The sequence below is a fragment of the Erpetoichthys calabaricus genome, chromosome 1 (genome assembly GCF_900747795.2).
Source record: "Erpetoichthys calabaricus chromosome 1, fErpCal1.3, whole genome shotgun sequence".
Taxonomy (NCBI): Eukaryota; Metazoa; Chordata; class Cladistia; order Polypteriformes; family Polypteridae; genus Erpetoichthys; species Erpetoichthys calabaricus.
This window is the reverse complement of record NC_041394.2, coordinates 327,198,382-327,222,778: the sequence shown is the minus strand read 5'-3', so window position 1 is coordinate 327,222,778 and position 24,397 is coordinate 327,198,382. Positions and strand designations below refer to the sequence as shown.

Here is a 24,397-nt window from a genome sequence, read left to right as displayed (position 1 = left end):
TATATAATCTTGGATTGCCAAAGCCTGTATTGACTTAATGAGAAACACTTTGCGTTCACGCAACTGATTGAGCCTCATTAAGGCTAATTCAATCAAGAATTATAAAGCCAAGTCTCAGCTTTCATAAATTTGTATCGTGGAATGCCCTTCAATCCCCTGGTGTACATCTACTTAGACCTCAGAGGATCATCTCCTGCTAGTGCCGTAATATGTCGTCTGGTCATAAACTGTTTGTGCTCCAGTGTGTTTTCTGTAAACTAGATGATTTGCATCTTCATCAAAGAGGGAACAAAATGTAAAACACAAATGTGTTCTTTTTCGCTACTCCTGTTGATTTCACCGTACTCTGTTCTTTCTAGACAGAAAACGAGGAAGCTGCTGTATCTGGTAATGACAGATGTACAAAATGGAAGAGATGTCCCAGGCTGTCCAGGAGCCCTTAGAGAAGAAATATAAATGTGAAGACGAGGTCCCAGAAAAAAGGAACACAAATGAAGAATGGGAGAATACAACACTACCCAAGAGCCTGGTTTGCAAAGATACCACAGAGATAAGTAGAGTAGTCGTTAAGGAAGAGGACTGTGAGTGGGAATCTGTTGGCATCAAGGAAGAGACTGAGCAGAAATCTGTCAGCACTCACACACAAAAACTCGAATGTATGAATGTTGTCAAAGAAGAAGACCTTAAAACAGAGTATCTTCCTCAATATATGTATTCCGATGAAGAGGCCACAGGCTTAGGCTTCACGCCGAGTGGACCCTGCTCCCTCCAGGATCATTCTGTCCAAGTGAAGGCCAAGTCACTGAAGTCTAGCATGATGGGAACTGAGGAGGCATCATGTTCAAGTTTTCCTGAAGAATGTAAGTGCTAAAATAAGTTACATATTTATATTTAAAGGTCGACTCGGATGGGATTTTACTCTCTAGAATTTAAAAACAAAGTTTTTTTTATGAAGTGAAGGAATACAAACACTGAATTTACCAATAATGGTTGAATTGAACAAGCTGTTTCTCTTAGAATAATGTCAGAGCTTGGCAAATTTTAATTAGCACAGCATAGAAATACAAAGTAAAAGGGGCAGTATGAATGAAGAAGAGTCAGGTGAGCGCATATTAACAGAGCATAGTGGGGATTGTTAATGCATTCAGAATCCTATGCTTGTAATTTTGTATGCGTTACATGAATATGCGCATACCCTAGTGTGCTAATTGAGATGGCAGGCAAGTCCAGGACTAAGGGAAGTGAGAGCGATGAAGCACAAGGCGGAGGTTGAATATGTCAAATGCACCCCTGCCAGGCACTCATTCAGCCTGCACCTCCTCCTTCTTGTTTGCCAGCACTTGGCTCTTCAGTGACAATTTTACTGAACTAAACACCAGTAGTCTACTGTGTCATGCCATGCTTACTTTCCTTTTATGTCTCTGTTCTGGAAACTAAAAAGCACTTTCTTAAATTCCATACCATACTACACCATTTTCTAAGCCCACTTAATCGTGAGTAGGGTTGTTTGCTTGAATTCCAAAATTCTGAAAGGAGGTTAACTTTTCCGGACGACAACACAATTTTTATTTTCTTCCACTAAAGGGGTTCACTTGCCAACCCCTTTCCCAATGCCAGCACTACTTCGCCATTGAGAAGAGGGGTGCTGAACGCATCCAAAAGAAACGCGGTCACTCCTCAGAGACCCCTCTTAAATGGTGATACAATGGGAAACAAATAACAGTTATGTTTTTTACCTCCTCTTTGCTCGTTCAGCTGCTGGCTTGCTGCTGCTGCCGTGCCATGTGATCTGCATCTCGTGCTGCGCTTCGAACGTTTAAAAGCCTGCACAACAGCTGTCCTTTTGTCTCACTGCCTTGTTTCTCTTCTCCCCCAGACATCCTCGCTGTTCCGTTATTTCACGGAGTAATATTTTCTGTTTGTTTGCACTAATGCAATCTTTACTATCCTTTTTTTGAGACTTTTGAATTTTCCTACTTCCATTATCTCTGACCTGCTCAGCATGTGTATCACGGGGCTTTCTTCCAAAGATTGTAAGTACGATGTGACTTGACTATTTCACGGGACGTGAAAGTGTCTCTCTGTCTCTTAACCAAAGATCACATCTCGTCGCAAGATTTTTTTATAATACAGAGACACCTAGAACAGACAATATGTGCCTGTATTGAAGCATGAGCTAAATAGAAAATGGTGAGTTTAAATCATTAAAAGGAAACAAAAGAAGTAGTCAGAGTAGTGGTGGTGCTTAACACAACTCAAGACAGGTTTTTTGTCACGTGTGCTCAGCACAGTGAAATTTGCACCTGCATGTCCCCTCCGAGCCATTGACAATGAAAATAAATAAACAAAAAATACACATTAGTTAGCATGCTGTATATGTGCAAATAAACTGCTCAAAAAATTAAAGGAGCACTTTTTAATGAGAGTATAGCATCAAATCAATGAAACTTCTGGGCTATTGATCTGGTCAGTTAGGTAGCAGAGGGGCTTGTTCATCAGTTTCAGCTGCTTTGGTGCACTAGAGGGGCAACAATGAGACGACCCCCAAAACAGGAATGAATGGTTTAACAAGTGGAGACCACTGACGTTTTTCCCTCCTCATCTGTTTTGTCACTCGTTTTACATTTGGTTATGGTCCGTGTCACTACTGGTAGCATGAGGTGATACGTGGACCCTACAGAGATGGCACAGGATGGCAGGCACATCAATATATGCCATTGCCAGAAGGTTTCCTGTGTCTCCCAGCACAGTCTCAAGGGCATGGAGGAGATTCCAGGAGACAAGCTGTTACTCTAGGAGAGCTGGACAGGGCACCTCGTAGAAGGTCCTTAACCCATCAGCAGGACTGACGGGTATCTGCTCCTTTGGGCAAGGAGGAACAGGGTGAGCACTGCCAGAGCCTACAAAATGACCTCCAGCAGGCCGACCACTGGTGTGAATGTCTGTGACCAAACAATCAAACACACTTAATGAGGGTGGCCTGAGGGCCAGACGTCCTGTAGTGGGTCCTGTGCTCACTGCCCATAGAATACCAGAATTGACAGGTCCACCACTAGTGCCCTGTTCTTTTCACAGATGAGAGCAGGTTCACCCTGAGCACATGTGACAGACGTGAAAGGGTCTTGAGAAGCCGTGGAGAACGTTATGCTGCCTGTAACATCGTCCAGCATGACCGGTTTGGTGGTGGGTCAGTGATGGTCTGGGAAGGCATATCCATGGAGGGACGCACAGACCTCTACAGGCTAGACAACGGCACCTTGACTGCCATTAGGTATCGGGATGACATCCTTGGACCCATTGTCAGACCCTATGCTGGAGCAGTGGTTCCTAGGTTCCTCCTGGTGCACAACAATGCCCAGCCTCATGTGGCGAGAGTATGCAGGCAGTTCCTGGAGGAAGAAGGAATTGATACCATTGACTGGTCCCACACTCACTCACCTGACCTCAATCCAATAGAACACCTCACGGTGTCACATTATGTTTCAGTCCATCCGACGTCACCAGGTTGCACCTCAGACTGTCCAGGAGCTCAGTGATGCCCTGGTCCAGATCTGGGAGGAGATGCCCCAGGACACCATCCGTCATCTCATTAGGAGTATGCCAATCCTCCCCCAGTGTTGTCAGGCATGCACACAAGCACGTGGGGGCCATACAAACTACTGAGTATGATTTGGAGTTGCTGCAATGAACTTTTGGCAAAATGGACTCGCCTGCCGCATCATTTCTTCACTTTGATTTTCAGGGTGTCTTTGAATTCAGCCCTCAGTAGGTTGATCATTTTCATTTTCATCAAACGATGTGGCATCCTTTTGTTCCTAAAACATTACCATATCAATCCATATCAGTAGAGATAGCCAGCAGGATTTACTTTTCCCATTGAGATCAGATGTGTTTTTAAAGTGTTACTTTAGATTTTTTCTGCAGTTTATATACAATACATATGAAGGTACAGAATGTAAGCATTAGAACAATTTATCTACCTTATATTTACTGTTCCTCATAGATAAAGTGAGAAACAAAAATATTGGTGACAAGAAGGTGATATAGGTTATTTTTGTTATTTATTCATAAAATAGATGTTTTATGTGAAAAGATGAATATGTGACCAAAGTACAGAATGTCAGCTTTTATTTCTTATTTCTATAACACATTACATGACATTTGTTGGGTTTAGACGTATTGAGCCAAATGACTGACCGGTGCTTCTAACTGCTATCAACACATAAAGAGCTCCAAGTGTGGAGGGTTGGCTGAGGTCATTGGACTTGGCATCAAAGATGCAAAAACAAAATGAAAATTACAGTACTGATTATGATAGAAAAACAAGCAATTTTGAGAAAGAAGGAAACCACTGGAGGTGTAACAATAGCAACAACATTTATTTCTATGGCATGTTTTCATACAATTGATGGAGCTCAAAGTGCTTTACAGGATGAAGAAAGAAAAAAGAAAAAATCTAAAAATAAGATTATGCAATACTAAGTAACAAAGAAGTCAAGTCCGAGGACAGAAAAAACAAGAAAAAAATTCCAGACGGCTGGATAAAAAAAAAACAAAATCTGCAGGGGTTCAAGGCCCACTCAGCCCCCACTGGGCATTCTACCTAACATCAATGACCTCAATCAGTCCTCATGCTTTTCAGGCTTCACGTGGAAGAATTAGATGATCCTGGTTATCTGGCCCTCTGGCCTTTAGTCCATCACGGTGCTTTGATCGGGTGGTGGAGGTGCAAATCGCCTCCACAGAAAAAATAGAGAAAGTAGGGGTTAATACAGACAGTGGAGATATGATAAAAATGATAATTCAATTCATATACAGAATATCAGAGTTAAACTAAAATGAAACTGTGAGAAACCCATGTTAAAGTAATGAGTTTTTAGCAGTTTTTTAAAGTGCTCCACTGTATTAGCCTGATGAATTTCTATTGGTAAGCTATTCCATATTTTAGGTGCATAACGGCAGAAGGCCGCCTCACCACTTCTTTTAAGTTTAGCTCTTGGAATTCTAAGCAGACACTCAGTTGAAGATCTAAGGTTACGATTTGGAGTGTAAGGTGACAGACATTCCACAATATAGGATGGAGCGAGATTATTTAAGGCTTTGTAAACCATAAGCAGTATTTTAAAGTCAATTCTAAATGACACAGGTAACCAGTGCAGTGACATCAGAACTGGAGAGATGTGCTCGGATTTTCTTTTCCTAGTTAAGATTCTAGCAGCTGCATTCTGCACTCGTTGCAGTCAATTGATGTCTTTTTTGGGTTGTCCAGAGAGGAGTGAGTTACAGTAATATAGCCGACTGAAAACAAAAGGGTGAACTAATTTTTCAGCATCCTGAAATGTTATGAGAGGTCTAACTTTTGCTATATTTCTTAGGTGAAAAAATGCTGTCCTAGTAATCTGAATAATATGTGATTTAAAATTCAGGTCAGAGTCAATAATTACCCCTAAATTCTTTACCTCCGTCTTGACTTTTAAGCCTAATGGATCAAGTTTCTTCCTAATAACCTCATTATATCCATTTCTGCCAGTCACTAAAATTTCTGTTTTCTCACTGGCCTATGCCGATGATGTAGCTGTTAGATGAATTGCGAAGTGTACAGAAACATCTTTTCAAATTAAAACAAATGTCTCCATGCTCATTGGAGGGTGGTTCATAATTCAGGAAGACAATGACCCTAAATGTACTGCCTGCCTAACCAAAGGGTTCACCAAAAACAAAAAAAGGAAAAAAAGTATAATTTAATACTTAGTGGAAAAGCCTTTGTTTGTAATGACAGCTTCCAGATGCTTCCTGTATGCTCAGGTGTGATTTTGACCCATTATTCTAAAGTGATTTGTCTTTAAATCTTGAAGATTCCAGGGTGGGCCCTCTTGTGATCTCTGATCTTTAGCTCCTTCTACCAATGTTCAATTGGATTTAAGTCGGGTGATTGACCAGGACATTCTAAGAACTTGACTTTCTTTCACTGAAACATATAGAGCATTTCTATGTGGCTGTATGTTTTGGATTGTTGTTCTGCTGGAATATCCAACCTTCCTTCATCCTCATCATCCTGGAGGATGGCAGCAGATTTATTTCAAGAATCTCTTGGTACATGGTGCTATTCATTGTTCCTTCAATTACATGAAGTCTGCCAATACCATGAGATGAGAAGCAGTCCCACATCATGATGCTTCCACCTCCAAACTTCACTGTCAGTATGGTGTTTTTCAGGTGATGTGCAGTGCCATTTCTCCTCCAAACATGGGGTATAGGACAACAGCCAAAACGTTCAACTTTGGTCTCATCTCACCAGACTATATTTTCCCAGTATTTCGTTGGCTTGTCTAGATGTTGTGTAGAAAACTTTAAATGAACTTCAGCATGCCTTTTCTTCAGTATTGGAGTCCTGCAGGGTGAGCACACATAGAGACCGTGTTGGTTGAATGCATTGCCTATTGTTTTCTCTGCTGCCTCCAAGCCTTTCTGAAGCTGTTTCCAATAAGTCTTCTGACTATCCTTCTGACTCCCTGGTCAGACATCTTGCGAGGAGCTCCTGTGTGTGATCGGTTGATGGTGGAGTGATGTTCCTTCCACTTGCAGATAATGGCTGCTTTCTGGAAGATTCTGAAGGTTTGAAATACATTTGTAACCAATAACATCAGAATGTTTTGCAACAATCAGGTTGTGAAGGTCTTGGGAGAGCTCTTTGCTTTCACTCATCATGAGATGTTTCTTGAGTGACACCTTGGTAGCAAAACACATTTTTATAACCCATCAGTATGTACTAACCCAGCTGATATCAATTTGCACAGATTGTAGATGGAATTACTTTTACAGATTTCAGCTCGTTCCTACATGGCCAACATGGAAAAGCCTTAACTGCCTGCGTACCAGGACTGGCAGATCCAAAGTCAACATGACCAAGTGGGGTACTCTGATGACAATGACCTGTGTGACTGTGGGGAAAGACATATCATGGAACACCTCCTGATCTGCCGATTCCTGGACGAAACATACATCATGGAAGACCTCACCGTGGCCACCAATAGTGCCATAGCCTTTGCTCGCCATTGGAATGGTATATGAAACTTTTGGTTTTAAGGACCCAAGAAGAAGAAGCTCATTTGTTGCCTTTCCTTGCATTGGTGTACTACTTCTTCTTAGTGTGTTCAATAATTTTTCCTGGTGTCATTCCACTTTATTACACATACCTTCCTTTATGGCCTCTTTTATATTTGTGGATTTCTTGAGTTAAGCCCAATGTCTGGTGAGAAATTCATGTGAATAACCTCTTCGGAAATATATTTACTGAAACAAATGTTGGTGCATTCAATACTTATTTCCTCCACTGTATGGAATATCAATTAGGTCTATAGGTAAAATGTTTCTGAAAGATATTTATTGGTTGCTTTTTTTGTAAAACTGAGTAAAAATAGCATCATAGGCAATAAGGAAGTCGGGAGTGGCAAAGCAGTATGTAAGAGTTGTACAGGATATTTTTGAGGGAAGTGTGACAATGGTACGGTCTGATAGGAGTGACAGATGCATTCAAGATGGAGGTGGGATTACATCAGGGATCGGCTCTGAGCCCTTTCATATTTGCAATGGTGATGGACAGGTTGACAGACGAGATTAGACAGGAGTCCCTGTGGACTATGATCTTTGCTGATGACATTGTGATCTGTATCAATAGTAGGGATCAGGTTGAGGAGACCCTGAAGAGGTGGAGATATGCTCTAGAGAGAAGAGGAATGAAGGTCAGTAGGAACAAGACAGAATACATACAGAATACTAAGAGGAAGGCCTAAGAGAAGGTTTATGGATGTGGTGAAAGAGGACATGCAGGTGATGGGTGTGACAGAACAAGACGGATAGGACATAGGAAGAGATGGAAGAAGATGGGAGCAGCCGAAAGAGGAAGAAGAAGGCAATAAGGTGAATAGTAGTTTGGTAGAGTTTTGAGCAAAAAAACCCCACTAGTACGTCTACCCTTCCTCCAACCAATGGACAATCTTTTTTCCCCATGTGGAGTTGTTCAAAACTCTTAAGGGAGAAATGAATGTGAGCAAAACAATTTCAAATAACAAGTATAAGCTTGCATTTTGCTATGGCTATGATTAATGCTGCATGGTCATTTGATCAATTTAATCAACTGCAACTGTGTTGCAACTGCACCCTCATATCTGTTGATCATGATGTAGTCCTCTGTTTTATCATGGATGCATTCCAGATTACACCTTGCAACAATTCCCTTAGAGTTCTACATTCACAGAGTGGTCACAAATGCAAAAGTAAAATGTTTAACGGTGCATATAAACACACTTTTGATTTGTGCATAATTTTGATAGTGTGATCATAACACTTAAGCCTTCACATTCAAAAGTGAATGTACTCTAATGCCACTTGCACGATGTAAAAACCAGAATTGCAGCATTGCTGAAGCCGGTAACGGTGTAACAGTGAAGCCTGATTTGGTTCCCTTTTAAGATGACATCTTTAGCTAAATCCAGCACATCTCTGAAAAGGCATTTTCCAAATACTGCAAGAATGCATTGCCAAGAATTCTTTCGTATCATTCACCTTCATGTATTTATCTCTACACAATTGATATTTTGTGGAAGCTAACATCTCCGCAGATGCCTCTCTGTAATAGTCCATGTGCGCATAGGTGGGTGACATCTCACACAATGGAAGATGACCCATCTGAAGAGATTTGAGAGGTTCTTCCTTTATGTCTCACTGTGATGGGCAGTGCCATTTGTGACTGGAAGGCAGCAGTTTGCTGTGACACCATAGAGCAAATTTTAAAAGTCTTTAAAGTCTGAAAATGTAGTAGTTTAGTTACGTGTAGTAGTGGAGCTGTGAGGGCAGAGTGTGAGCAATTGCTCAGAGGCATCAGTGCATGTTGTTGAATTAGAGTCCCCTTATTGTTCATGGCGTAAAAGAAGCTACTTTTGAAGTTGGGTTCACAGCTAGCCACCGGCAGTTACTAAAGTACAGATGTCTGGATTCTGAGGTGGATTGTGGTGTGTGCAAACCCAGTGCACGACAAGACGGGGCACAGGGAAGGAAGAGTACTGTTGAAAGTTAGAAGCTGTCAAAAGTGAACAGCAGGAGAGAAGTTTTTCCTTTATTGCTCAGTAAGACGAGAGTGCTACTTCACAATGCAAAGGCATCCAGATTACAGCTAAAGGGTGCCATTTAGAACACATTCCTAGACTGAGACACTCCCTGAACTCCTGGAAAACAATATTAAAGCAGATCAGGGGATGCAAATCATTTGTTTCACATATAATCTAGGGTAAATAACCACTAAATCAGTGAGGCCAAAAAACTTGTATTTAAAATATTGTAGAACACAATAGTAATTTATTAAGCTACCTCGTGACTGAGTCATCACTTGTTTAATTCTGTTAAATACCTAGTGCTGCATCTGCTACTGTCAAGCTTAATATTCTACAGTCCAGAATGGAGAACATTCTGGGTATCGCTGTCACTGCCCTTCAGTGGTTCATGTCCTATCTGGGTGATGAGCAAGAGTTTGCTAGTCTTGGCAACAACAGATCCAGCTCATGTAAGGAGCTCCTCAGGACTCCTGCTGTTCTCTATCTACACGTTTCCCCTTGGTCATGTTATTTGTAGGTCAGATCTGTGATGCTCCAATCTTTTTCAGTGTTAAAACTGAAAGCTCATCAGAGCCTTTTCAGCTTACAACTTGCCAAAGTGAAATTAAACCTGGATGGAATAGAACTCTTTAAAATGAAACTACAACAAAATCAAAGCCCTGCTAATTTGCATTAAAACTCATCCCAAGAAATTATCTCATCAATTATTCTTCTTTTGCTAGGAAGCTTGGTGTCATTTTTAATTCCTCCCTTTCTTATTCTAACCACATTGAAAAACGTTTTTTCTTCCGCCTCCATTACATATCCCATTTTTGCTCATTACCCTCCTTTTTTAATGCGGAGACACCTGAGAAATCCTGCACTGACTACTGTAACTCCCCATTGCCAGCAGATGCCCAATCTAATCTGTTATTATAGCTCCAGTTGGTTCAAAACTGCTGCAAGAGTCCTTAGACAGACCAATAACAGCAATAACACCCATCTTGCTCTGCCTTCACTGGAATCCTGTGTCTCATAGGACTGCATATAAAATTCTCTTATAACCTATAACATTTTAAATGGCTCTGCACCGGACTTCATTAGTAATGTCCTCTATCACAAGGCTCTTCTTCACCCACTAAGGTCCACTGATCTTGATGCACAATAAACTAACCTGTGCTGTATGGGAGACTGAGCCTTTAGCTCCAGTGTGCCGGGACTTTGGAATGGCCTCTCTCAATTAAGGAGATCAACTGACTCCATGTAAAACCCATTTGTTCTGGAAGGCATTCTAACATTCTGACCCTACTTTCTGTTTATGTCTCTGTCCAGGTGCTCAGGATGATTTGTGTCTCTATCACAAATTACAGTATGCTATTTGATCATGGTTTTCTTGCAGTAGTATTTCATATATTTCTGTATTTTTTTTCTAGTTGATTGTCTCCTATTCTATTTTAAAGTTTTGTATATCCTTTGTTTATGTTTGTTTAATTTTTTTTTGTGCAGATCCAATGTTGTATATGCCCTGTTGTTCATTTTGAAATTCTGTGAAGCACTGAGCTTGGGAAAGGTGTTTTATCAAGAAAATGTGACAGAGGACATCCTTGTCAAGTACCACTTCTAGTTTAAAGTATTCAGAAATAATGTTGTTAATATAAACTGAGGAGTCTGGACCAGTATACAGTAGTTCAATCCATGCACATATGTTTGGGCCAAATCCAAATTTGTGCATTGTAGTGAATATGTAGTCCTGCTCAACCTTGTTAAATGTTTTTTTCTGCATCCAAAGATAGTAAGGGATGTTAGATTTTAAGGGTGAATATATTATATTAAACAAACATCGAAGATTAGAAGCTAAGTATCAGCCTTTAATAAATCCAGTTTGGTTTTGTGATATTTCCGAAGGAAGCACTTTCCCAGTCCTTCTGGCTAGAACTTTGGAGAGCATCTTAACATCATTATTCAGAAGTGAGATTGGCCTGTATGATGTAGCAAGTCCTTATTTTTCTTGACAAAAAGTTTGAGGCAGAATTTTCTTGTTTTTAGCTTCTGTTAAAGTTGTTAATAATATTGGAGCTAACTTATTTAGATTTTCTTTTATAAAATTCCATTGGGTAGCAATCATTGCTGGCTGTTTTCCTGCTTTAAAAGTGAGTTTATAGTGGCTAGTAATACTGAGAGTCAGAGGTTTATCCAGTTCCACAGCACTAAGAGTTTCTAGCTGACGCATGTGTAATGAGTTAAAGGACTCATTAGATTGTGTCTTATCTTCTTTAAACTGAGTTAGACCCTTTAGACTTTTCCACCCTCTCAAACCTACACAGTATTTAATTCCTGGAAAATGTCTGGAATTAAAACATTTAGTCTTTTACATCGATTAATGTTGTTGCATCCTATGAGCAATTAAGCTACAAATTTAACTTTTCTTAACTGAACCTGCCCAATTTTCCTCACCTCTCACCTATTTCTATTCCAGAAGAAATATTGATCATTCTTGAAGACTCAGTTAGCATCTCCACAATTTATAAAAATGTTTTACAATCCCTTCCTTTCAATTATCCCAGGGTACAGTGGGGAAAGGAACTTTCACTCAACATTTCAGAAAAGGAGTGGAAGGCAGCCATGCACAGAATTTACTCGAGCTCCATATGCTCAAAGCATTCATTTATTCAACTTCAAATTTTCTGTCAAGCGCATTTATCCTGATTAAAACTATCCAAAATGTTTACAGGGCAAGATCCAACCTGCGAACGTTATAATCGAGCCTCAGCCTCACTGAGTCACATGTTCTGGGCCTGCACCAAATTAACATCATTCTGGACCAAAACCTTTAAATACCTTTCAGACAGCCTTGGGGTCACAATTCCTCCCAACCCATTAACAGCTGTGTTTGGTGAGCTCACAGAGGGGCTTAAAGTGGAGAAGGACAAACGAACTGTGATTGCTTATATACTGATTGATTATATACTATTTGAAATTGGAAAAAAAACAAATTCGCACTTAGAGGACCTGTACAAAACTTTTTTTTTTAAATGTAGCAATAACATTTTAGAATAAGCTTGTTGCTTCAAAGATTTGCTTTCTTGACTGGCTCTCCTGTCTTTCATTCTATTTGGGTGGGAGTTGATTGGTTTTGTTCAGTGTGATAAGATTGCATGGATTGTTATTTGCTTTTAATTAATATTAATAAAAAAAATGCCTTAGCCTATTGTGGTTGCTCACTTGCTTTTCCATTCCTTGTTGTTTTCACTGATGGGAAGCACTTCACGGCTTCTCTTAGGCTTTGAAGAACTGCTAGCATCACTACATGTACGTTGACACTTTTCAACCATTATTAAGTGAATTTAAGGGTTATATTTCCACAACAGCACTTTGATAACATGGCAACGGATGCAGACAATGAGAATCCTGGGGGCTATAGGCTGGATTACACTGTACTCAACGTGTCAGCATGTCGACAGTGATATCAGACACACAGGCATACCCCAACATGCTGGGTTTTTACAGCACACTGGGCACGGATTGTGGTGATCGCTTATTTCTAGAATTATCCATTAAATATTTTTAAGCCTTGGCAAATTGATAAAATGGGGGTTTTGCTGTATTAATAATTATTATCTCACACTGTTGTCAGAGGACAAGTACAAATGTGACAAGTGACCTAAAGTCAAACAACCAGAAAAACTTGATTTTGTTATCATATTTGACCATATGACACGGTCCCTGACTGATGTTCTCTATTGAACTCACCAGGGTTTTCATTAATGCCTGCAACCACTTATTGTATTGGGGGTCATGAAGTCTGACTCAGTACTCAGTGGGATGTGACAGGAGTAAAAGTAATTGTGAGGTGTTGTGGTTAAGTTGATTATAGTGATGCATAAGTCTTGAAACATTTTTTTATGAATTTCTGCTGTATGTTATAGTACTAGGGTGTTGTACCATGTTAGCCATTATGGATGTGGTGAGAAGTCAAGCCAAATGACCCCTTTTATTGGCTAACTAAAAAGATGACAATATTCAAGCTTCCGAGGCAACTCAAGCCCCTTCTTCAGGCAAGATGTGTGTGGCTGTGAGTTAGGAAGACCACTTCATGTAGTGCTGAGAAAAGGAAGTTATGGACTTGTCACTGTCGACATCTTGAGAATGTATGGAGGTAATTGTGTATCCTGATAGGCTGTTCGGTTATATAGCAGCCCATGATGTGCAGAGTACAAGTCACAGGAGCTTACATTTAGATTTTATAACACACTACTGGGGCCTTTGTGTAGATTTGGTCTCAGTGTCACAGCACTAGAGAAAGTCCAGAGAAGAGCGAATAGGCTGATACCAGGACTACGGAGGATGAGTTAAAACAAAAGGTTAAAGGAGCTGAACTGGTTCTGCAAACTTTATGATTAAAGTGTTCAAAATTATGATGGGATGTAGTACAGTGGGTCCAGACTGAAGTTTTAAACAAATGGGAACTTGTCCAACAGTTGGAAAGATTTGCTTTCACGCAGAGAACCACAGACACATGCAGCTGTTACAATTCAGATGAAAAAACATTAATCCTACTCTGAATATTTTTTTTGTTTGGCACTTATTTCATATTTTTTAAGGATTTGGTTATCAGAGGATTTCTCTGTATTGTTATTTGTATTAGTTATTATCTCTGGACTTGTTTGTTTCACTGCAATGCCATTTTGTTTGTTTGTGGCTCTATTGCCATGATGCAGTGCACAGTCATTGAGGGTTGTGGTTCTGGAAGTCAGAATCTTAAAAGCTGGCATCAGCATCTGAGATTGTAGAATGGTAAATAAAAATGTGTTTGAGTCTTTATAGTGCTTTATGGTTTAAGAAATGTTGTTTGCATTATTTGACTAAAACCTTCTGGTTTTGGCATCTGATCTTCTCTAGTTTTGACTTTTGCTGTATTTGAAGTTAGAGCTCCATCTTTCTGATCCTTTTGCCTAAAGTGCATTGTCTTGTACCACTGCAGTTAGAGCAGGAATACACTTGCCGGTGTTTGTGTCATCTGTTGCATATTCATCCAAGTCAAAACTAGTTTATTCCATTAAAAAAAAAAAAGGAAGTCGCTTATTAATCAAATTCAGCTGAAGAGGATAAAGTATTGAGTTTTATGTGCTTGTTTGTGTTTGTAGAATTGCTGTAAGTTGAGACTGCTGTAACCCGAGGTTTATTTGTACTGATTAATACGAGTCTTGTCAAAGGAGTGTTAATTGTTTTGTGGTTGTGGCAAGGTTCAAGCTAAAGCATTGTTATTTGATTTGCTAATTTGTAACATGTTACATCTTTTATGTATTGCTTTTATTATATTCAGTATATCTCTATTTACTATAAATCTATATATATAGTAAGGTTTGATTTATATTCATTTTTTTAAAATTTTTGAATAGCAGAACAATACTACTGTATTTGATACTACTCAATCCAACAAATAATAATAACATAGCCAATATCAGCCATTTTCTTCAAAACCAATACATGATGTATTATATATTTAATGAAATTTAATTGATTGTAACTATACCTAAGAGCAGGAGCTCATAACCTGTGACCTTTCATACCTTAACAAGTTCCTGGATGTAAATAATGAAGTCTGAGGCAAGGCACATTTTAGCCCAACACAATCAAATATCTGTACTAGGTACAATCCACCTACAACGCAACAAGAGCTGTGGGCTTTACAATACCATACTTCAATGATACAGTGCATCCACAGAATAAAGGATAAAATGAAAAAGAATTAAACGTAAGAAAATGGCTTATATTATTTTTTGAAAAAATGAAAAAGATTAGCTTTTAAACATTAAAAAACAGAAAATAAACATTAAAAACAATAAAGTGTACATTCTTCTCTACTTCCATTTGACTTCCCACTCGCTTCTCTAAACACTTTCATGATTTCCAGCTTTATTCATCAAGATAAAGGTGCCAACCATTTTAAACTTAACACATGTAGTACAAACTTGAGATATTTAATGTGTCTGATGCCTAATGAACATTGCAGAAATAAAAAAACAAAATTACAAAGTGACATAATCCTATAAACATACACAAACACACACACATATATATAATATATATAAAAAAAAACTTGCAATGAGATGAGACTTTTTCCTGGGGACGAGATGTGATCTTTTGAAGAGAGACACACTTTTCATGCCTTACTTACAACCTTCAGACACAAGTCCCGTGATACACATGCAAAGCAGGTTAGAGATAATGGAAGTAGAAAAATTCAAATGTCTCAAAAAATGAGTACAGATCACATGAGCTCAAACAAACTGAAAATATTACTCGGGGAAATAACGGAACAGCGAAAAGAGATCGAATATTCAGGTGCTGTACAGGCTTTTAAACGATCGAAGCTCCGCATGAAATGCAGATCACGCGGCATGCAGCAGCAAGCCAACCGCTTCTCGAGCAAAGAGGAGGTGAAAAAAAAACACCGGTTACTTGTTTCCCAATGTGTCACTATTTAAGAGGAGTTTCAGAGGAGTGACCTTGTCTCTTTGGGATGCACACAGTCCCCCCCTCTTCACAACAGCACCTTGTTGGCAAACGAATTGCAGATCATGCGTGAGGGCAGCAGCCACATCCCAGCAGCTGGTTGAGCAAAGAGGAGTTAAAAAAAAAAAGTAGTATTTTCCCATTATATCACCGTTTAAGAGGGGTTTCGAAGAAGCGGCCGCTGGCAGTGGGGAAAAGGGGTTGGCGAGTGAAGCAAGCAAGGGGCAATGCTCCCTAGTGTATGTATATATAATATATAAATACACAGGGCTATTCAAATTGTATAAGACAGAAACGCATTTTGCACATCGCTGCATAGAGGAAAGTTCAAAGTTTGGTCCTATGGTCCTTGAGGTTGCATGCACTCAACATGAGCACCATGTGTAGCACGCCAAATATCAAAACGGTGGACCATTTCTTGCCACTTACCAGTCAACTGGTCCCTAGTTAGTGAATTCACAGCTTCCTCAATTCGATGTCGCAAATATTGAAGATTAGCGGGCATAGGTGGAACAAACACTTTCTTTAATGTACCACCGTGTATTAATTTTTTATGCCACTCGTAAATTTGCTTATGATGAGGCGGCTGTTTGTTGAACCATTGGTGGAATTCACGTTGCACTTGAACAATGGACTCCCACTTTGCAAATTGCACCACGCAAAATTATTTCTCTTGTGGTGTTGTCGCCATTTTACTAAAAAACGAGAAACCGTGGCATTCACTGGTACTTTTAGGTGGGCTTTTAAACTTTGCACTTTCCTTGATTCAGTGATGTGCAGAATGTGTTTCTGTCTTATACAGTTTGTTTGAAATAAATTTTTGAAATCTTCTGTTTCATTTTGAATAGCCTGATACATATACAGATATGTGAGAATCAGAACAATGATCATCAATATCATGCACCAACGCGTAGCTTTTCAACGCACTCATGTGTTGTTTTGATTCTCCAACACTCTGCCAATATGTTGTGAAGTATGTTCTGCAAAATGTGAAAATCTTTATCACATAATATTTATCACTGATTTTAAAGGTAGTATATAAATAAGGCTGTGGATGTGTGTGTAATTTATAAGTTTTATACCTCAGATTTTTGTTATTATGTATAAAGAAGAAGAAAAAGTTGCATGAAAGTACCACTCATGCCAAAGTGCTTACCTGAGACGATTGACTCGTCACCTCATACATAGTATTAAACACTTATTTATGTGTGTGTTTTTGTGTATTTTATGTGTTTTTGACCCAAAGATTCCACTTTTGTGATTTATATTTCATTTTGACTTAATGCTCTAAGGTCATCGGTATACATCATGTAACCACATTTGTTGCTTTGATGATGATGTCTCTTTCTTCAGTGCTCTTTGTCATTTACATTTTTGTTATCTTTTTATTTACAACTTTTTTTTTAAATTAAATCATATCTTTTTATTGGCAGATACTCAGAAGAGGAGCAGCACCTCCCTCTCTTCATTTTCCAAGTTCTTTGTTCATCGCATTCACATACTGTGTGATGAAAAAGTGAAGCAACCAATGTCTGGATCAGGGAGTTTGTTACCAAGCACTTTGCAGATAAATGGCAAATATAATTATAAAGATCATCCAGAAATTCATAAAAGACAAAAGCAATACTGCTGCACTAAATGTGGGGAACGATTCTCTGCAAAGAGCAGCCTTCAGAGCCATGCCGTCATTCACACTGAGGAGAGGCCTTATGGCTGTTCTGAATGTGGTAAACGCTTCACTAAGAAACGCTATCTTCACCACCATGGTAGAATTCACACTGGAGAGAAGCCTTATAGCTGTTCTGAATGTGGAAACCGATTCACTGATAGGAGCACTCTTGAGCAACACACAAGGATTCACACTGGCGAGAAGCCATATTGTTGTTCTGAATGTGGGAAGCGATTCTCAAATGGCAGCAGTTTTAAGCGACACAGAAGAATTCACACTGGTGTGAAGCCTCATTGCTGTTCTGAATGTGGGAAAAGATTCTCACTAAAAGCACATCTTCAGAGACATACAAAAATTCATACTGGAGAGAAGCCGTATTGCTGTTCTGAATGTGGCAAACAATTTACTGACAAACGGGGACTTCAGAGCCACACAAGAGTTCACACCGGAGAGAAGCCATATTGCTGTTCTGAGTGTGGCAAGAGGTTTTCACAAAAGAGCAGTCTTCAGATACACAAAAGAATTCATACTGGAGAGAAGCCATACTGCTGCTCTGAATGTGGCAAGCAGTTTTCACAACTGACTACCCTTCAGATACACAAGAGAACTCACACTGGAGAGAAACCATATTGCTGTCCTGATTGCGGCAAGCATTTTTCTGACAATAGCAGTTTTCAGAGACACCGAAGAATTCACACTGAACAGCGCACAAAACAAGCCCTAACGGAGAGCTTAACCCAGGATAAACCTTATGGCTGTCTTGAATGTGGCAAGCGATTCTCCATCAGGAGCAGTCTTCAGGCCCACACAAAAATTCACACTGGCGAAAAGCTATATTGTTGTTCTGAATGTGGCAAACAATTTACTGATAAGCGCTATCTTCCAAAACACACAAGAATTCACACTGGAGAGAAACCTTATGGCTGTTCTGAATGTGGCAAACGATTCTCTGACAATAGCAGTTTTCATAAACACAAAAGACTTCACACTAGAGAGAAGAGCCAGAAGGAGTAAGTTGGAGGGAAAGCGTGAATGGACAGTTGCCTTCTAACTAGTCAAGTCTTGGTGCATATTTTCACACGGTGAGCTTTGCTGTGTGAGGTCTCTACCAAATCTCATTACGGCAAAATGACTTCAACACTGTGAGAAGGATCCACAAAAGTCCTGATGGCCAGGATTAGTTGGCCATCTCCTCTGCTGCACTAGGGATGGCAATGACGGCAACAATCAGGCAGCGTTTTCAGGTCTAAAGAAGACCTCAGTATGGTGTGTGGCTGGTTGGACAAGACCTTGGACCACGATTACATACCTTAAGCAAGAGGGCAAAATACACTCCAAACGTCTATCATAAATAAGGAGGAGGCCACTTTTATGCAATAATTCATGAGTTTCCAACTAAAGGATATTTAGAGAAACACATCCGATGAAAATGAGAATATATTGCAATAACATCTTAAGAAAAAATAACATGAGAATAAGAAGAAGATCTAAAAGTGGGGAGAATAGAAATGCCAAAACCCGGGATAAGGAGAAGAGGATGGACCTCGCATGGTGTAGCATTTGTGCCAACATGAAAGCATTAGTCAAGTTCAGCCCAAAGGAGGAAGCAAATATTTCAGAACTAAACAAGTATGAATAAACACACATGGTTTGATGGTTAGCCCTCAGACACGACATGTCCTCAAAAGTAATGGATTACAAGGTAACACGTCTGAAGGCATTCAAATTATGAAAGAGATTAATACAGCGTTATTTTAAAATAGTTTGGAGTACTGTGTACACTTTTGAACTCCATATTGCAAAAGAGTTGTAGCAGCAGAGGAGAGCAACTAGGCTGATTCAGGACTGAGAAGTACAAGCTATGAGGAGTTGAACATGGAGGTGACCTGATTGAAGTGTTTAAAATTATGAAGGGAATTAGTCCAGTCGATCCTGGCAGTTACAAAAGCAAGAACATGGGGAATTACCTGGAGACTTGAGAGTAAATTTGGCACAAACACTAAAACGTTTCTTACAGGGAGAACAAAAGATACATAGGGTGGAGCACGATGACAACAAAATTTGACTTGATTTTCAAAGAGTGATACACGAATAATAAAGTGCTGCGAAAAGAAGAGATGAATGTAGACCAAGTTGAATGTGACTGTGAAGACATCGTTCCAAAACAAATTACCCAAATACTCCAAAAGAACTTTTCCTTGGAAGTCAACAAGGGGAGCACACACAAACAGAAAAACAAATAAATAGCAGGACAATTGACAAAGTTTACTTTAACTCAATCAACAGGAAACAAAAACAAGAGAAGAAAACAAAATCAGAAAATGCACCAGCAGTACAGGAAATTAAAGATGAGCTCCTGGATCTCATTGAGACGCCTAACATGTACACCGAAATCCACAGAAGAGAAAATATGCCAGGGGTATCGTTACACAACACCCTTTGAATTTTTAGATCAAAAGTGAACAAGGCCAGAACTAAAACCTCAATATATAATGGATGTGCTATAACAGGATTCAGTGCCACTCAGAGAAACTCGTCACTTCTAAAGTGATAGCACAAAGGAACGACAAAAACTACACCGTGCCCTGGGGAAACAAATTGAAGAGAAAATAAGATTCTGCACTGGAAGGTGTCATTCATTAACGTGCTTCTAGAAAAAGTACAATAAATGAAGTCCCAGTTCTGTACTGTATATTAATAGTTGAGGAAACATTTGCAAACAACAGCCTTGCCAAATCAAAGATGAAATGCAATAAAATTATAGAGAACGGCTCATTCTGAGCCAAGCCAAGTAATTGTCCTTGATGATTATGCAAAACATCTAATGAGTAATTCTACCACCAGACAAAAATGAAACTGACAGATTCTGGATAAATGTAACATGAAATCAGACAAGAATAAAGAAGCAGAGTGAATATGCCAGCTGCGTAATGGCACCGAAAACACACAAATGAGAGAAAGCGACTGGACGGAGGTAACAAGTGAGCATAAAGAATGCAAACTGAGAACAAACTGGAAGACACCAGGACCAGATGGCTTCCCCAAATTCTGCCTTAAGCAACTCTTTAAAAATGTGGAATTGTAATTGAGGCCGCAGTGGCTGTCTGCGAAAATTCACATTCAAAAAGCGAAACACCTAAAAACAGTTCAGTGATATATGTCTCCTCTGTGTAAAAGCTTTTTATACCGATAGGTGCTGACAGGATTTATATGCCCCTCGATCACAATGATGGAGTAAAAAAAGGGAGCAAAAGAAATTTCTACAACGCAAATGAAGAACTGTTGTAATAAACAACATGGAGTTAGAAATGGAGACATGGATTGAGCATTAAAAACGACAATATATCACACATGGCTGTTATGATGCCAGAAAATTTATGAACTCCACCCCGCTGACGAGTCTTGGCTATTATGTTATTAAATAAGATTACTGGCCTGAACACTAAACAGGCGGTATATTCCAGAGGAACTTTTCTGGCCCTGCTGTTTTTCTCTCTTTCTTTACACCCACTAAGCAACCCTCTCCAACATCCTCGGCCATAGAATAATATCAGCACTCAAAGTCAGCCTCACCACCACATAGTCACTTGGCTGTTATGGATGGAGAAACTGAAGCTCCACCAACTGGCATCTAGAAGAGCAATTGGAGATGGTGAAGTAATTCTCAGATGGTGATTGGTTACATAAGCATACCAAAGCAAGCTTCATCAAATGTGTTGCCAAGAAACCTGATCAAGTTTCAGATATAATCGTAAGTGTGGATATGTGTAGTATAATGGCGTTCCTCAGGACTCCCTAACCACACACAATCAAACTCAAGCCACACATCAACCAGCAATGACCATATTGGGTTGAAGAACTAAAAACATTCAAACAAGTGTTGAAAACTTTACAGTAACAGAAGAAAGGCTCCACTGCCTTTGTTGGTGAGGTTTAGATTGGGCAGATGTGGTTGGCTGCTTGTGATCAGTCATCTGACTGGTAGCTAGGGGGCCATTACTTTTTCACGCTGTGAACGTTGTTCATGAGATGACATCATACTTTTTAAATATATCTGTTCAATCACATTTTTTTTTTATCTAAGATAAGATTTTGATTGAAGACATGAAATAATCCACATCTCATATTTACAATAACAGAGGGAATCAGGAAAGAGTGTAAATGCAGTTTCATGGTGGCACTGTATATAGCACTTACAAACAGTCTTCAATAATAAAGTGTGTTTTTATCTGTAAGCTCCATCCATTGAGGCTGAGTGGTGGCTCTGTGGCTAAAGGATCTGGGCTGGCAACTTGAAGGTTGACGGTTTGACAGAAGAAATGCTACTCCTTGAGCAAAGCCCTCAGCCTGCAGTTGTTCCAGGGGTTCTGTACAAATAGCTGACCCCAAAACCCTCTGGAGAGTAATTTGGGGTATGCGAAAAATGACAAATTCCATCCATCCATTATCCAACCTGCTATATCCCAACTACAAGGCCACGGGGGGGTCTGCTGGAGCCAATCCCAGCCAACACAGGGCTCAAGGCAAAAAAATAAACCCTGGGCAGGGCACACACACACCAGGCACACACTAGTGACAATTTAGGATCGCCAATGCACCTAACCTGCATGTCTGTGGACTGTGGGAGGAAACCCACAGGGAGAACATGCAAATTCCACGCAGGGAGGACCCGGGAAGCGAACTAGGGTCTCCTTACTGCAAGGCAGCAGCACTACCCACTGTGCCACCTGACAAATTCTTAATGCAAGAAATTGTATATGACGATTAAAAATCACTAAACTTGCTCTGAGCAGTAAGAGGTCAACAGCTGGTTATTTGTGCACTTTGTATCATCATAGTCTTAGTGTGCAAACTGCACCCTGGTATCTGAACAGGGCCAAGTCTGCACTTTGGTTTGTGGCGGCTGTTTTTACTCAGTTATTCTGACCCCTTTTTGAACATTTTATTGGGAATTGTCTCTTTTGGTTACAACTTTTTTTTTTTTGGTCATTTACAGTCACTATGTGTATTATTATTGGTTATGTGCCATTTTACTATGCATTTTAAAAATGATGTATTTGATTTCTTTGTAAAATATCCTCTTCTTTTTTTGTAATTTTTTATTATTGAGCAAACATTTTTAAATAGAACTATTCCTTCAAATATGAAACAACCAGTGCTGAGATTAAACTTTGTTTAGATCCTTTGGAAATATGCTGTTACATCTCAGGCCTGCACATACGACTACATGTTTCTTTAGAAACGCAGATTTCTTCAGTCTTCATTTCACCCTTTGCTCACCAGCATTTATAACTGACTAAAGTGAACACTTCAGAAAACGTTGACCCCATTGCACTCTGGGTGGTTTGTGCTAATTTCATGGCCCTTCCTTGATTGGCTCCTACTCACTACAACAGCTGATTTTCTGATTGGTCACCCCTCATGGAAGACGTAGCAGGCATGCAGTAGAGTAGTTGCTTTCAGTGGCACTTGTTGTATTGCTTACCCGTATGTATTTCATTTAAGGTTTTTTTTACAGTTTGAATGCTGCAACCACACACAAAAGGCAAATAGGTGCTACAGATTTGCAATAAATCCTGTTGTCGATGGCGTTACTCTTACAGTGAAAGACTCCGAGCCCCTTGAAAATCACTGCAAAGATTTCTTGTCAGTTCAAAGCCGAAGCTGCCATCTCTTTGTCAGACTTAGCATTTTGGATATGAAACTTTCTGAGCCCAGAGCACTTCTAGAGCTTTTAACTCGGCTCTCTCAACAAGTGTTACAATAAGGCAGGGTCCTGCGCTTCCAGCTCTATGGACATGCGTGATTTATGATTCCAGTTATCTTTTAAGCTTTATAGGAGAACCCTATGTGTTGCACTGTGCTGGTAGGAATAGTTTGAATCATACTTATCTATCTATCTATCTATCTGAAAGCTCAGAGACACTCACCTACATCAAGTTCCAGAAAAAGCACAAAACATTTGCCACAGAAACTTACTAGGACTCTGTGCCTTTGCCACATAAATGGTGACTGCAAAAATTCCCAGCACCACTTCAACTTTGTTACGTTTTTCCAAAATGGTTTGGAATTCGTTTTTATGCAGCATAAGCAGCTAGGGATCTGCACCCTTTAAGATTCAAAAGGTATGTCATCCTCTATCCTACACTCTTAAAATAAAATAGTGGTTCTGTAATGATACTTTACTGGGTTGTATTGATCCTCTTAGAGCCATCGCTTGGCAAAGCACCATTTCATTCTGGGGATGGTTCTCTGCATATGAAGTTGGTTCTTTGGGCTTTAAAAAGGTTAATAATATGTGGTCAAACAGAAATCTTTCTTGTATGGTAGGCAAGCTAGCAGGATGCTAACAGACTAAGAATACCTGCACTTAGCATACAGTATGTTATTGTATGCAGTGATAGTCCTTTACAAATTATGAGCCATTGGTGTTTCACAGATCTGATTTTGGGATCCAAACATGGTTCCTCTATGGCATCATTCTTAAGATTGCTTTGGCACCTTTATTTTTTTAGAATGTAGAGAGTCCAAGAGATCCATTGACTCCTGTGTCATGGCTCAGTGCATCTCTAAAATGACGCTTGTGAAACTTGGCTACTCTTTATTTAAACTTTACTCAAGGAAGCTTGGTCTTGGTTCTTAACATCATTTGTCACCTTTTGATTGCGGAAATTATCAGCTGCTATTTCTTCAGTCTGTTCCAATTCAAGTACAGTCAGGTGTTATAGTTTGCATGTTCTAAACATGTAGTGTGTTGTTCTGGGAATTTATTAATCATTTGAAAAAGTTTCATTTTGTTTCTGTTCAACTTTCTTCCTTTGTTTATGTGACATGAATAAGGTACATCACATGACCACAGTCATCTGAGCAATAGCATTGCAGGATGGGACAGAATTAATATGATGGCAATTCTTTTACCCATTATCCCATAATGCATTATCATGTTGAAAACTAAGATATAACTATCATATAGTGCCTTATCTATCTATCTATCTATCTATCTATCTATCTATCTATCTATCTATCTATCTATCTGAAAGCTCGGAGACACTCACCTGCATAAAGTTATCTAGCATAAATCTATCTAGGAAGGATTCCTTATTGTTTCACATTACATTTGGTG

The 24,397-nt window shown here is 39.5% G+C and overlaps 1 protein-coding gene across 1 annotated transcript; it reads left to right on the top strand.

The window, feature by feature from the left end:
* The first annotated feature begins 50 nt into the window (after positions 1 to 50).
* LOC114664609 (gastrula zinc finger protein XlCGF26.1-like) lies at positions 51 to 20,197 on the top strand. The gene is made up of 2 exons (XM_028818806.2): positions 51 to 860; positions 17,039 to 20,197. The coding sequence occupies exons 1-2, from the start codon at positions 398 to 400 to the stop codon at positions 18,286 to 18,288; spliced, it is 1,713 nt and encodes a 570-aa protein (XP_028674639.2). The 5' UTR covers positions 51 to 397; the 3' UTR covers positions 18,289 to 20,197.
* The last annotated feature ends 4,200 nt before the right edge of the window (positions 20,198 to 24,397 follow it).

Bases quoted from the DNA above. Each gene is read 5' to 3' on its own strand.
- LOC114664609 (XM_028818806.2), top strand. From the start codon at position 398: ATGTACAAAATGGAAGAGATGTCCCAGGCTGTCCAGGAGCCCTTAGAG. The intron at 861-17,038 runs GTAAGTGCTAAA...TTTTATTGGCAG, and splicing joins TTCAAGTTTTCCTGAAGAAT to ATACTCAGAAGAGGAGCAGC.